The 15,900-nt window shown below is 33.3% G+C and overlaps 1 protein-coding gene, 1 non-coding gene and 1 pseudogene across 2 annotated transcripts; 2 read left to right on the forward strand and 1 right to left on the reverse strand.

The window, feature by feature from the left end:
- Positions 1–4,862: 4,862 nt before the first annotated feature.
- Positions 4,863–4,964, forward strand: LOC121759768. Its single transcript, XR_006041715.1, has one exon. It is a non-coding gene; the product is annotated as a U6 spliceosomal RNA (small nuclear RNA).
- A 458-nt stretch (positions 4,965–5,422) lies between these two features.
- Positions 5,423–8,457, reverse strand: LOC121756968 (annotated as a pseudogene).
- A 5,893-nt stretch (positions 8,458–14,350) lies between these two features.
- On the forward strand, positions 14,351–14,668 carry LOC121757899 (36.4 kDa proline-rich protein-like). The gene has a single exon (XM_042153357.1). The coding sequence runs from the start codon at positions 14,351–14,353 to the stop codon at positions 14,666–14,668; it is 318 nt and encodes a 105-aa protein (XP_042009291.1).
- Positions 14,669–15,900: the final 1,232 nt, after the last annotated feature.

A 15,900-nucleotide genomic window follows, 5' to 3' on the forward strand; every position in this document is an offset into this window, starting at 1 on the left:
CAAAACTCCCCTCTCCTTGAAATATATTTTTCAAAATTATATGTGTACAAAAAAGATGTCTTTTGTGGTACTCTGAAAAAAAAATTATTTCGTTAATTAAAATATGAAAGGAAAAAGAAAATATAGAACAAATCGTTTTAATAATTGTCGAAAGACATGGTTTTGTTGTATTGTATATGTGTAGGATTAGAACGTACAATTGGAAAATTTTTAAAAAATTTGTTATTTAGTATTTTATTTTCTAATTTTATAAGAATTGACCAGAATTAGATAAAATATACAATGAAGAGATCATAAACTAAAAGAGGAAATAATATAGAGGGTCCCAATTATCTATGGTGGCTCAGTTTTCTCGAAATATGCTATACATCTACCATTTTACTTATATTGGAGTATTTAGGTTTGCCAGATTTTCATTATAAGTTAAAAGTGTTATTAGTAGCATAACTGGTTTCGAAGTGGACTGATAATTTTTCTACCATCCAAATTGGGTAAAATACTAAATGATTGAAATAAATTATTAGTTGGTGTAGTAATAAATTATTAGTAGGTGTAGATGTAAGTGTATGGGTAGGGGTGGGGATTTAGTCGGTTCGGTTAGAACCCTAACCGTTAAGTCGGTTAACCGAATCCATTTTTTTCAAATTCAATAACCAGGACCGAACCTTAAGTCGGTCCAGTTATTTGAGGAACCGATAGGTCCTGACCGACAGGTTATTCGGTTCCACCGAAGGAACCAAAATTCAGTGATCTATAATGTTCCATCTTCAAATTCAAGACTTCAAATTGTTAAACATTAAATACAAAATTCATTAATCGTAATCATATATTCATATTGGTAGAATACTAATGGTTTTAATAATAGGTAAACCATGATATCATCACAAACATACGCTACAAAATTTAAATACTAAAATATTCATATTGGTAGAATATGCTAATTGCCTAAGCGGGCGACGAACGATTCTACTTCTATAGGTAGGTTTTTTAATTTTTCATTTCTTTTTTACTTTTCAAAACTGAAATAACAAAACTAAAATCAATATATACAAAATTAAAAAGTAAATATAAAAAAATATCGGTTATTCGGTTCTAACCTCTCGGTTCTCAGTTAGAACCGAGAACCGAGATTAGCTTAAACCTACTAACCAAAACCGAACTCTAACCTTATTTTTTCGGTTCAAGGTTAATAGAGAACCGAAAAATAAGGTTCGGTTCTCAGTTAACCGAGAACCGTTTCCCCATGCCTATGTGTGGGTAGCATATATACTCCTTCCGTCCACGAAATGATCTCTCACTTATCATTTTAAAATACATATAATTTAAAATCTCATTTATTTATTTCTATTTTGATTAAATTGATCTTACACTCCACCAATCATTACATTATAAATATCCTTGTCCTTATTTTGATTTAAAATCTCATTTATTTCTATTCTAAAATAGGTCACATTTATCATTTTGGTATTTCCACCAAATTTAGTATACTTCTATTTTTTTGAAAAAAAATCACCACAAATTACACTATTGAATAGTTGATTGTGTGTGTTTCATTTTCAACCAACTCTATTTCAATTAGTTTTTTTTTTATTTCCTTTCATACTTTATTAGTTTCACATAAAAATCTGTGTCATCATCAAAGTCTCTATTTATGAAAATGAAGAAATTATGTAAAAGGGTAATTCACATTTCAAAAAAAAATCATCAACTTTTATTCACATTTTTTAAAACTCATCCAAATTAAAGTAAGACTTCAAATCATATTTAAAAAAATGTTTAAAACTTTTTGAGGGAATGATTGGGTTGTTCAAGTTCTTAAATACATGATAATTTATGAAATCAATGCATACTTACACCATAGAAAAAAGAAAGTATACTTCATTAACTCATGCCCAAAAAAACCTCTAAATTTTAACGACAAATTAACAATCACAAGATTACAATTCTTGTTTCTAAACCCCTTTAATTAGTAGTGAGAATATCAACAATTTTACCACATTTTATTGTTTTATTTGTGTAGCCCACATGTTTCAACACAATTGTTTACCACATGCTTCAAAGCCTCAATTGTTACAACATGTTTCAAAAGACCAATATTAATTTTATAGTAGCAATAAGTATTGTTGATCAAAGGAACTTACCTAATATAGTACATGCATGATTTATTACTGCACTTATATATATAAAGTCGATATAAGTTTAATATTTATGAATTCAGCCACCAAAATTGTACTCTTATATAATGAAAGTTTGTACTCCCTCCGTCCCAAAGAAGATGACCTCTTCCTTGAGCGGTACGGAATTTTATGCAATTTTATTTTGTGTGTTAAATGGAGAGAGTAAAACAAGAGAAAGAGAGAATAAAGTAGAGATGAAGGTGTTTTCAATTTTAATAATGAATCATCTTTATTAAGACAAACCAAAAAGAAAAGTGGACCATCTTCTGTGAAATGAAGGGAGTAACACCTAACATTAATTCACCAATTCAAATTCTCTCTCTCTCTGTGATTGATATTAAAGTTAGCCCCACAACTCTAATGCAAGTTGCAGAGTAGTACATTTTCTAGCTGGATATCAACTTCCGTACCAGCTTGTTTCACTCTCTTGTACGGACTTCGATTGCTTACTTCCCAATGGTACTTAATCCAACGCTTAGTGAATGTGCCTTCTTATTTTTAATTTTTATGGCTCAGAAATGCCCGCCTTAAAATCTACAGTATATTTGATCAGCTTAGGGATGTTCGGTTGACAAGATTAAATATCATGATTAAATATGTATCATGTTTGGTTCATAAGATTGAACCCTTCAACTTAATCATAGATGGATAGTCTCATGATAATTAGTCATAGCCTCCCTCTCCAACTAAAATAATCCCACAACTTAATTCTAGATGGATAGTCTCATGATATTAGTCATGGCAACCGAACGCCACCTTAAAGAATTAATCTGTTATTTTAGTGGGTTATACTAACACCTTTGAGAGAGTTGAACCTAGATTGTGGAAAAAAAAACTAAACAGAAAATAACTTAAAGAAAAATAAGCGAAAAGGGAAAACCTAATTTTGTAAAAGGAAAAACAATTACTCCTAATATTTTTCCACCTACTAATTCTATTAACTAGGAAATAAATAAAATCTAAAATATAATTTGCATAGCCTCCAAGTCTTATCTTTTATAATTGCATCTGATTAGTGCGATGCAAGATATATTAGACACATAATTTAACATGGTACTCCATCTTAAACTAAACATGAACTGAAGTTATGGTGAATTTTTTACTAAGCTACCATTTACACACCAACTAAATACATATCATAGTCGTTATCCTAATTAGATGAAACATAGTGTTATGACTTATGTTATATGAGTGACGCTCCACTCTTATCACAATATACTTTTTAATTTAGCAGAATAAAGCTAGAGTTTGGTGGATTAACTATAATTCTTTGGTATTCAAAATTATTTAAAAGTGAAGCACAATGTTAGGGAAAGTCTCGACCCTAAACATATATTTATGTTATTTTAATTTTTAATATTTCCTACCAACTTAAACACCTACTTAAAATAGATTAAAAAAGTCATTTTATTTAAATTATATATCATGATTTTATTAATTACACCATTTTTAACATATCTATCAATATAAATTATGAGCCTAGATCCACCACAGATATTGATATTTCATTATTGTTTTGTCATGAAATTCTAAAATATGATGACTATTTCATAACAAAATTGAATGATATTTTTTTCAATAAACTAAAGGCTTAAATTAACAAAGAGAAAGAATCCAACAAACACCATAAAATAAATCACAACCTAGATTAGCTCAAAAAAGAAAAAAGCCTAATGCTAACACAAGACCAATAAACATATAAAGAAGACACAAAATCCCTCGCCCCAAGCACACACGGCATACATCAAAATTATAAAAGAAACAAAATTAAGGATAAGAACATTAAATAACAAAATTAGGGATTCTTTTTTTCCTCGCGCTTTTAACGTGAAGGTCGAACGACGGGTTTGTAAGTTACTCTCTCTGTTCATCCAATGTTATCCACATTTGACTCGGCGCAGGTCTTAAAAAATGTAAAGAAAAGAGAGTTTAAAAGTTAGTGGAATGTGAATTCTACTTTTATATATTAAGTTTTATAATAAAATGGAAGGATAATGAGTTAGTAGAAACCAAAAATAGAAAAAAAAATAAAGCGGACAATATTTTATGAACGTGCTGAAATGACAAGTATGGACAAATAAGTGGACGGAGGGATAGGGAATATGATTTTCTTTTCAAGGTTGAATTTTCTTGTTTTTTATTTCGAACATTAAAAGAGTTTGCGGATGCGACTTCAAAATGAAGGAGCAATATTTGTTTCACTTTTCAAAATTAATTAAGGATTTAAGGATAATGCATGTTGACTTTTCTATGTTGATTTAGATAATATCTACACATGAATTAGTAGTCCCACATTTAATACATTGAATTAATGAATTTCATGTAGTATGAAGCTAGGTTAGACAGATCGATCATAGTATTAATTACATCTAGTTCTAGGGCTCAAGTTTTAGGGTACACAAAATGTCAAATTCCAATTAACAAATTCAATTATTCTCATTAGGCCACAATATAATCTCGACAATCAGAAATAAAAAGAGATCGAAATAAAACTAAGTATATAATCCTCCTCTAGTTAAAGGTCTAAACAAAAGTGACAATAACAAATTTGCATACCTTTATTATGCACATCGTCATCACAATGTATATAACCCTTCTTTATTATGACTATTTTCATGTTCATTTTATTCTTATAAGTAATTGGTAAGTTTTGAAATGAGAAAATCACCTTAATGTGTGTTCTCCGTCCCTTCGGAAACATATGATAAAATTAGAACAATACAGAAAAAACTAACACGGCCTTTCGAAAGAATAACATACGTAAATCGAGAAATATATTGCCTATTCTCCTTCCAAGCACATGGGTTTGGCCCTTCTCTTATAATGTGTATAATGTCATGGAGTATTTTATATTTAGAAATTAAATTTTTGATAATTATTTATTGCTAACGTTTTTCAAATTAAAATTTGTAAAATCTATTAAAATCAATGTTTATATTTGTTTTTAACGAAAACTAGTCTCGCTGCCATTCTTATAAACTAAGAAAAATATTAGGAGCAATAAATTATATGAAATTGTTATAAATTTTTCAACTGTATACTATGATGGAATAAAAAATAGATGATGAAATATTTTTTGATAAAATCTTTTATTATATGAACACAGATCATTTATTACAGATCATTTCAAGGAGCTGAAACACAGATTTGGATAATGCTCATAAATGAAGAACCATAACTAAAGAGCATTAGAAATTTGGACAATACTACTATACTATTAGGGATGCCTCTACAATAGCATAAATTAAAGTAAGACAAGAATTATAACCGAAGAAATTCATAATTTCATAACAAAATCCATATTTCAATGAACAACATCTCAAGAGCAATGAAAGAAACTAGTCACTCATACTATAGTAAATCACACCAAAAAGAAACTACAACCATAAAATCATTGGTGTTCTTCCAAATCTGACAGTGGTTCGTCTCCGGATTGATGGAGGATTCGGTGTTGAATCTCCTCTCCCTGTTTCTTTTTTCCTTCCATGTTCTTTCCTCCTCTTTTATCGTGTCTCTGGAGTGGTGAAGAGAGCCAAAAGTGCCGCCCCAAGTTGTATAAAACTGCAAAAGCAGTTACTCGAGCATGTCACTTGGCCAGGTGGCGTTTCGGCACTAAATCCACTCGGCTATTGGCCACTGGAGTCAAGACGCGGATGTCACTCAGCAAGTTGCAATTTGGCACTAAATCTACCCGGCCGAGTGAGAACCTCTGGAAGCACGAATGTCACTCGGCCTGAGTGAAAGCTTCTGAAAATGGGAATTTGTTCTGTTTTTCCTCTACTCTCCATCCTTAGCTCCAATTCTGACCTTCATTCGATCTCTCCTCTTCGCGTCCTGATTCCTGACCTATATTGAAAATAGCATACTTCAATGAGTTTTTTGTATAAACCACTAAAGATGAAGGGATTAAAACTCAGTATACTTGATACTAGCTACACCGGCAGAAAAATAATGCCTTCACTTGACATGAAATCAAGATAAACCTTTGAAAATTGGAATCACAATTGTCGCACAAACAAGATTACTGTTCAACTTCGATGACCACTTGCACGGATGATGAAAAAATTCATTCATGTTCACAGATGATCTTTACTCCTCTAAAGAATGTGCCTCAGCTGTGAGTAATACATATTTTCTAATCAGGAAACTCGAGTAACTTACGCGTTTTTGGTTTTTGTGGTCGGTAACGAAGTATGGAGATGTAGCCTTTATCAAGCTTCATTCCTTCAACCACTTCCACCTCATTTTCCGATGTCTTTCCACCCTGAGACATGATGTAGGAGTTCATCAAATATGAGATGATGATCACGAACAAATATCACAGACGAAGTGATCAAATCACTAAACTCATACCTCTCTCTCTATTTCTCATCCTGGTATCTTGATTCTCTCTTGACACTCTGCCTCACAGATTTAATTCCTGGAATCATATATAAAATTCAAATTCAAATGAGTTCTTTTGATCTTTTCAATTGTGAATACGATGAATGCAATATGAATAATTTCAGTGTTGGTGATGCTTGGGTGAGAAGAACATTACCTCGTCTTTCCATCATTGATAAAGTGGTGGCATCAAAATCCCCTCGAATCCATCTCTTCCAACAGTTGAATCGCATCGTGTACCATGTTATTTTTTAGAAGACCACGAACCAAAACATTGCACGTTATTCTATCAGGCAAACAGTTGTTGTTTACCATCTTCTTCATGAAAACCTTAGCCTCTTCCATCACCCCTTCTTTGCAAAGTGCACCAATGAGAATATTATAGGTTACAACGTCGGGGGATGGAAGCACACTGAACAAATCCTTCGCTTGTTTAACCTTTCCATCCTTGCACAATCCGTTAATTAAAATGTTATATGTAAAAATGTCGGGATCGAGACCTTTGTCTTCTATCTTACGCAAGACAGAAAAGGCTTTGACAAAACAATGAGCACTGCACAATCCCTTAATTAGAGTGTTATATATTACAGTGTCGAAATCGATACCTTTGTCCTCTATCTTATTCAAGACAGAAAAAGCTTTAGCAAAGCAATGAGCACTGCACAATCCCTCAATCAGAACACTATAAGTTACTATATCAGGAACAACGCCTTCAACTTCCATTGTATTGAACACCGAAAATGCTTCGGTGATACGACGGGACTTGCACAAGGCATCCAACATTATGTTGTAAGAAACCACGTCGCGCGCTAGCCCTTGCGCTTGGATTTCCATAAAAAGACGAAAGACTTCACCCACTCCTCCCTTTTTGCAATGCCAGTTCATCAAGGTGTTATACGTTACAATACTAGGCTTGATCCCTGATTTCAATGCAATTTCCACTACGCTTCCGGCTTCATTCATTTACCATTCAAACAATATCCATGAATCAACGAATTATACGTCACAATGTCAGGTTCAACATTCATATTCTTCATAACATGCTCAGCTGCCTCCACCCTCCCCTCTTTGCAATGGGCATCCACTAATATATTGTACGTATTTAAATCCGGGTAGACCTTATTCGCCACCATCTTCTTTAACATGTTCTCGACCTCATTCCATCTACTCATCTCGCATAGCCCCTTCATTATCGAATTATACGCTAAAGTATCGGGTGACACGCCCGCACTATCCATCGCATCGACAATCACAGCGTAGTAATCATAAACACGAGATTTCCGCCATCCCCGTTTCAGTAAGCTAAACATATCAGGCTCACACAACCTGCTGATTATATTAAGACTAGAAGATTCATCAGTAAGCTTACACAGTGACTCAGTAAACAGCCTCTTCAACAAGTTTGCTGCTTCGAGATTCTTTCCAACCAACAAAAGCCCTTTGATCAGACTGTTAAACGTCACAACATCCGGCTCGTACCCACGCTTCAATACACTGCCTAAGATCGAAAATCCAAGCTCGGGTCTTTTTAATCGGCTGTAACAATCAATCGCAATGTTTAATGTGCAGAGATTTTCTGGGACATCTCTTCTGAGCATTTCGTCGAACAGATAGAGTGCAACGAAGTATTGTTCCTTTTTCACAACCGCAGTCAATAATTTATTGTCAGCGAAAACGGAAGGGGGCGGCAGCGTTCTGAGCATTCTGTCAAATAGTGCGATTGCGTCGTCGGGATTGCCGGAAAAGTGTCTTGCTTGGTGGCTGACATTGTCGGAATTGAATCTGGATACGAGAAAAGGGTGATAGGGAATGGAAAAGGTGTAGAATTTAGATGATGACTTGGACGATAGTCTGCCTAATAACAACATGGCGGCGTAATTCAAATGATTTTGCATTCCTTTTGTTCTTTTTTTCATTTTCATTTTGTTATTTAATATGGAGTAGTACTTATTTAAGGTTGTTTAATACTACTACTACCTCCTGTCTACCAAAAAATAAAAAAAATTATAAATAATACGTAATTAGTAAAGTACTCTCTGCTTTTGATAGTGTTGGAGGCGTCATTTCGTTATGTGATTGAAGAAACATTGTGTTAAGTGAGTTAAGTAAAACAAGAATCGAGTAAAAATGAAAAAAAAGGTAGGGAGATGAAGAGATAATAAAGTAAGAGAGTAAAGTAAGTGAGAATAAATGTGTTGAATTTTACTAAAAGGGAAATGACTCAACTACTATGGAACGGAAGGAGTAAGAAATAAATGGAAAATTTTAATGAAAATAGCGTTAAGTGGATTGTGTGTCCACATTATAAAATGGTGTATGGTTAATAAGAGTTTATTGTTTAAAACTTTTCATATTGAAAAATAATTTAATTTTGGTGGACGACCCAAATGATAAAAAAAATCTGTTTTTTATGAACATAGGTAGTATATAGAATTTAAATTTAATTTCTAAATTATCGATCATTTAATTTAAAATATAATTAAAGTATATCATCCCTATCTCAAAAACATAATGCACTCTCCATCTAGCAAAAATAGTTTCATTGGCAAACGACATAAATTTTAATTCGAAATTGGTAAAGTATGAGAGATGAAGAGAGAGAAAAATAAAAATGATAAATAAATTAAATGCAACTTTTCATTTTTTATATGACACTAATTTTGATGAACGCACATGAGATGAGATTATTTTTTATGGATAGATGAAATACACAACTATCCTAATAAATAATGTAAACCTCTATCCATTATTTTTATGAGATGACTGAATTATGCCTTATTTTTATATTGGTTTAGTAGTATTTACCGATTCCAAACTATTAGATCTAAATGATTTAGTGGTATCTAGTGGTGCCACATGAAATTTTATTTTATATTAATTAGTTCAAAAAGGGCCATTTTGTCATTCCTTATATGTGATAGTTTTCGTAATTTTCGCAATGTCAACACCTTGCAGACTTGCAGTAATAATGTCAACTAAATTTAATTGACATTATATGCACTATGTACTGTCATGAGTCTGAAAGTCGAAAATACTGAAAATTTAAAATTAAAATTTTTTAAACATATGTATTTAGGTTCTTGTTATAATCCTTATAAAATTACCTTTAATTTGATATATGTTTTGTGAAAAAAATAGTTTAAATCGAGATAATTATATGATTTTGAAGCTTTGCGATATTTTTATAAAGTTAGTTACAGCTAATAAACTTCAGTTTCTATTAATACCTCTAATTGACATTGTAAAACAACTAGTTGACATTATATATCGGCTAGTGGATATCGTGTAAAAATTGATCTTGGCCTTTTATTTTCAGATCGGATGGACTAGAGTTGATAATAGTTATCAATTTAAGCTACAGTTAGCGATCTTAGCTTGACTCTGAATGGAAATATATGTAAACATTGAGGATATAAAATTAGTTTAATGTTAGAAGTATAAAATAGGATTATTATGTTGTGGTTTAATTTATAGAGCATATTGATGGAAAATTTGCGGTGCTACATAGGAGTGCACTTCTTCCATTAGCACTTATTCATATTTAATAAAATAATTAAAATTTTAAAGAATTATAAATACCATGTAAATAATATTTTAGGTAGTTTTTGGTAAATTATTCATTTTTTGTCAATTTCTGATTTTTCATTTTAATTTAAAAAATATGCTTAACAATTAATGAACTTTCAATTTTTTTAAATACATTGTTTAGGAATAATAAACTATACTACTGAATTTATACTAAATTCTCATTTTGGACTATCTTTTCAATTATATTTCACAATTTTCAGTTTCATAATTTTGCTAGCAAGTTGCACTATGGCGCAATTTAATGCTAGGTATTTTGAAAATCAACATGCCACTAGGCCAATATATGCGAATAGTAATAGTGAGTAATCTAGATACCAAACTTATTTTTTGATGAAGAAAAGTGTGTGCTCTAGCATTAAGGACAACCCAAAGTTCTATAGAAGTAGATAACATGTTCCAATGAAAACAAAAAAAAAATTAAAAGAAAAGAACTATATGGGCCACCCTCATCGACAACGAAAACAACAGTGCGTTGAACATGACATAAGCTATAATCGAGACCAGAAATTAAACGAAATCAATACAATTGTAGAAATCATGGAATAAAATATGTCCGGTCAATGGATTTTGACCAAATAATAAAAGTGACGAGACATCTAATTTTATGAAATTAAATGATATAAAGCCGATCTACATTTTACGTAGATAAATGTAGTATATTCACATTCTCAAATCCGATTTCCGGTGAGTGAGAAATAATGGATTAAAGTTAGACATAATTAGCTTTTAATTAAAGCTTGGACTTTGAGCTTAGGGAATAATTAAATAGTGCTAATTATCCCACATAGGAGAAGTGACACATCTTTTAATGTGCTTAAATTAAGTGACTTTATGTTACTTAATAATTATACTGGACCAAGATGGGTGAAAGAGCCCACACGCGCGCGCCGCCCGCCTGCCTGAGCCCGTGCCCGTGCTCGCGGGCCTCGGGCTCGGACTAGGACTCGAACTTGGAAAAAGACCACCGCTGAGTCAGCAATCCAAGTGGCTTGAGACATCGTCAAGCGTGGCACAGTCAAAGCCTACGCGGCTGCCACGTGAGAAATCCACACACTCCACACGCGTAAGGCACACTCCTGCCACAAGCTTGTAACCGCCGACGGTTACGAATGCGCCATGATGAGCCTTCATGGCTTGGTTGACCCTGCATGGTGGATGAGCCTATAAATAGGCTAGTCATTCCACTGCATTAGACACATTATGGATGGGCCTATAAATAGGCTAGTCATTCCACTGCATTAGACACATTATTCACAACATTCACACGCATAAGCTCTCTCCCTCTCTCTGCATTGTTTTTCTGTCGAAAGCTCTGCCCTCTCCTCCATCCAGTTCGCCTTGTAACTGCCGACGGTTACGAATGCGCCATGATGAGCCTTCATGGCTTGGTTGACCCTGCATGGTGGCTTGACCTATAAATAGGCTAGCCATTCCACTGCATTAGACACATTATTCACAACATTCACACGCATAAGCTATCTCCCTCTCTCTGCATTGTTTTTCTGTCGAAAGCTTTGCCCTCTCCTCCATCCAGTTCGTCTTGTAACTGCCGACGGTTCCGAATGCGCCATGATGAGCCTTCATGGCTTGGTTGACCCTGCATGGTGGCTTAGCCTATAAATAGGCTAGTCATTCCACTGCATTAGACACATTATTCACAACATTCACACGCATAAGCTCTCCCCCTCTCTCTGCATTGTTTTTCTGTCGAAAGCTCTGCCCTCTCCTCCATCCAGTTCGTCAGAGCTCTGTTGATTGCGGTGCTGCTTCACCAGAGACGTAGCCGTTTTATCTTTGGGGACGACACGCCAAACCGAGAGCACTACCGGGGCGTATCTCGTCTTGCGGAAAGAGGCCTCCTCGACTCGGCTAAACAACTGTTCACGGTTACTGTTTCGATTTCTCAATTGTAATTTCATTTCGGTTCAATTTCCCCGTTTGTATTCCTTCTTTTGGGTTGTATTACGTCCGGCTGTATCTCTTGTAATCCCAGAAACCAACAATGGTAACACAATAATGAGTTGGATCATTATTTGTGTGGAAACCTTGAGCTATCTGTAATGTAAATCATACATTTAGGTGGAAAAGGAAATTCCAATCCCTCCATTCTCCCACTAAAAAGAAAGTTGGGAAACACAAAAATTATTCTTATGTTATAATCCACAACTCTTTATGGAGTATTTAAAACTACATTCGCACTCAATATTTATAAAAATTCCAACAGTTAATTACCTACTACTACTACTACTATATTGTCTTTATTAAACTTTAGCTAGATGAATTTTAATTCCAACCACCACAACAACAACCAGTCACCATAATGTATGGCTGTTCCTTAGCCATTCATTAACTATCATCTTTTGTATCTCATTATCAGTCATAACTTTCACCAAAATGACTTGTGCTGCACAAACCACTGCCCTTCCTTTTTCTTCTCTTGTAAATTTAATAGGCTTTGCTTAGTAATTAATTTGTTGAAGATAATAATATGGTTAGACCAATATAAACAGTGCTTGGATATCAATTAATGTAGATATTGTTATTATCTCATAGTAATAATATCCAACATTATTTTTTATAATGATTCTAACACGTGAAATTATTAATTTCTCAAACTTGAACCTATATGTCTTTTTTATTAATTTTCTCTCGAACTATTTCTAACCATACATCATTGATGCGATAAAGGTGTGCGTGTCTCGGTCTTCTTTTTGGGTGTTTGGCTACACGTGACATATAGTCATTAAAAAGTTGGAAAAGTAATGTGCCAAAATATATACAAAAATGTCCCAACAAAATATCGAGTAAATGCTATTAGATTGTATTATTACTGGTCTTTAAATACTTTTCTCTCTACTATTTTAAGGATAGTTTACTTTCTAACATGAAAATCACTTAATTATTCTATATATAAATTATAAGTATGTCCTCATTATGACTCACCATGTTATGACCAAATAGTGTTTTCCAAAAATGCTACTTTTAAAAATTGAGGTATTTATATATTAAATATATTCCAAAAAGAGAAATTCCCCAACAGTTTACCTAATTAATTAACTTGTCACGTGACAAACCAATCACTTCCTCAACTTATTTACCTTTTAATTTGGGAAATTATGTGTCACCACCAACCAAAAATAAATGAACCTTCAATTCTTTGAGTATCCATGCAAACCCTAACTCCACATAATAGTAATAATTTGTTCGACAGCCAATGCATAGTTGTATGATAATTCCAAAAATCATACCACAATTACACTCAACATTCAATTACTACAGCATATAGTCATTAAAAAGTTGGAAAAGTGTGATAAAATGTTCCAACACATATATGCAAAAGTGTCCAAACAAAATATACATAGAATTATGGTTGAACATACACTAGCTATTTCTTGATTGGATAAAAATGTGTCCAACCACAGTAACTAGTGGTGAAGAGTATCAAATTCGCGAAATGCCAATCAACAACAAACAACGACAACAACATGCACGCAGGAAATCAAATGAGTCGAGGGGCACCGCCGTATAAGGCATAAGCAAGTGCATACACCAGCTATGTATGATTTGCGGGAGGGGGTTCAGTCATCCGGTTTCATTAATTTCATACAAAATTGTATGTTGGGTACAAAAGAGCAGTGCTATTTGATCATATCATGACTGATCATAAAATGGATGCATAAGAGTAGTGCTATTTGATCATATTATAACGGACCTAAAACAGTTATCTCTCTACGATTTTGAGGATAGTTCTTTCTCTATCGCATGCAACACCACCTCATTATTTCATTCATTAAACCACAATTATTGTTAATCATATTATGACCAAATAGTTTTTCGAGAACAAAATTGCTACTTGTAAAAATGGAAGCATTATTTATTATTGTCCAAAAAGAGAATTCCCCAACAGCTTGGCCAAACCTAATTAATTAACATGTCACATGACATACCAATCACATCCCCTACTTATTCACCTTTTATTTGGGGAAATTGTGGTGTCACCAACAACCAAATGACAGACTCTTTAATATCAAAGCTGTAATAAGCTTATGTGAAATAAATGTAATAGGTCACCCTATGCATCATTTTAGCCCTATAAATTCCCACATTCTCGTGAAATCGAACCAAATCAAACCGAACCAAACCGACTCAGTGTCTACTATTACACCAAGTAAACACTCCCTTTTCCTAAACAACCAGTGAAAATGTCTTCAACCAAGTTCCTCATCTCCATCATCCTCGTCGCTCTAGTAATGCAGGCATCGGCAGCTGGGAACCGTCGTCTCCTTAACATCCCGGGCTTTCAGTTTCCTCCCTACATGAACATCCCAACTCCCGTGTTGCTGCCACCGCTCCTCCCTTCCCCGACTAACATTCCACCCGTGGTGTTCCCCAGCACCCCCCCTTCCGATCCGACTAGCATTCCAGTACCGGCGGTGTTCCTGAGCAACCCCCCTACCAACCCTACACTCCCCAATGTTCCCACCGTCTTTCCACCTCCATCAGTTATCACTACTCCTTAAGAAAAAATGTGTTAATTAATTATATATGTAGTTTATGTGTTAGTGTGTAAGGTGTGTGCAGATCCATCCATGTGAGGAATGGTTTGCATATTTATGATGTATTCTAGTAACAATGAAGCAATGTTAGTTTAAGTTTTGGAAAGTGCCATTATGGCAATATGTGTTAAGTATGTAGTAATTGGCCTAGTTGTTTTGTCTTAATGTATAATGTCTTATGTAATGCTGGTAATTTTGTCATGGGAATATTATCTGTTATTGCAAGCCTCCTTTATTTCATGAATTACTTATTATTTAAATCTAGCATTTTTTTTATTTTCCCATATATTTGTTACTTGTTCTTCTATGATGGATGAATTGATAAACACTTTTTTTTATATTAAATGGTAAGATGTTTTTTCTTCGTTCAATCGAAAGTTCTAATTTTAAAGGACAGAAAAATACTTATATGAAATAGGATATTAAAAAAAAAAACTCTCGGCAGGTACTTACTAAAACCTTCTTGGAAAACTTTCATATATAGAAATCAACACTCGATTGAAAAAAAAAAAGAAAGCTATAAGTTGAAGAAAGGCAAGAACTACTCTTGATTATTTGGGTAAAATGTTTCCCTTCGACAAATAGGTTATAGATTTGAGTCAACTTAACATAAATATGAGTTGCAACTAAAAAAAATTAGAAGCATCTACATTGACAATGTTAGTGAAAACCAACAACTACTACATGAAAAAAGTTCAATTTTTTCGTTTCATCTGCAAGGATAAAAAAAATCTTTATTGTCTTCTTTAAGTCGAGAAAAAAATCTACCAAGAAAATAAAGGACCTATAGTTTTTTTTTAAAAAATTTCCAAGAGATCAAGTAACCATTTAAGTAAAAACAATATATAGAAAATTTCTATAAAAACAATTAATAAATATAAATAAATAGCCCCCAAAAGTATAAACAACCCTAAAAAATGAAACTTATTTCAGACGAGTGCTATTTTCCTTATGGTATTATTCATTTGTTTTTTCTATTAAAAATTTTCTATTCATTTATTTTAGACTAATATACTTTTTCCTTGTGGTACTATACAAATTCTCTTTACTTGCCAAAAAAGAGTTTCCAAAATAGAGAGGCCCATCAAAACGAAGGCCCGATCCGCTGAGAGTCAAAGTCGGGCTTAGCCCGACCCGATACTCAAATAAATCCTTATAAATATTAATTATGTAAAAAATAATAACTATAAAAATGA

The sequence above is a fragment of the Salvia splendens genome, chromosome 12 (genome assembly GCF_004379255.2).
Source record: "Salvia splendens isolate huo1 chromosome 12, SspV2, whole genome shotgun sequence".
NCBI classification, from domain to species: domain Eukaryota; kingdom Viridiplantae; phylum Streptophyta; class Magnoliopsida; order Lamiales; family Lamiaceae; genus Salvia; species Salvia splendens.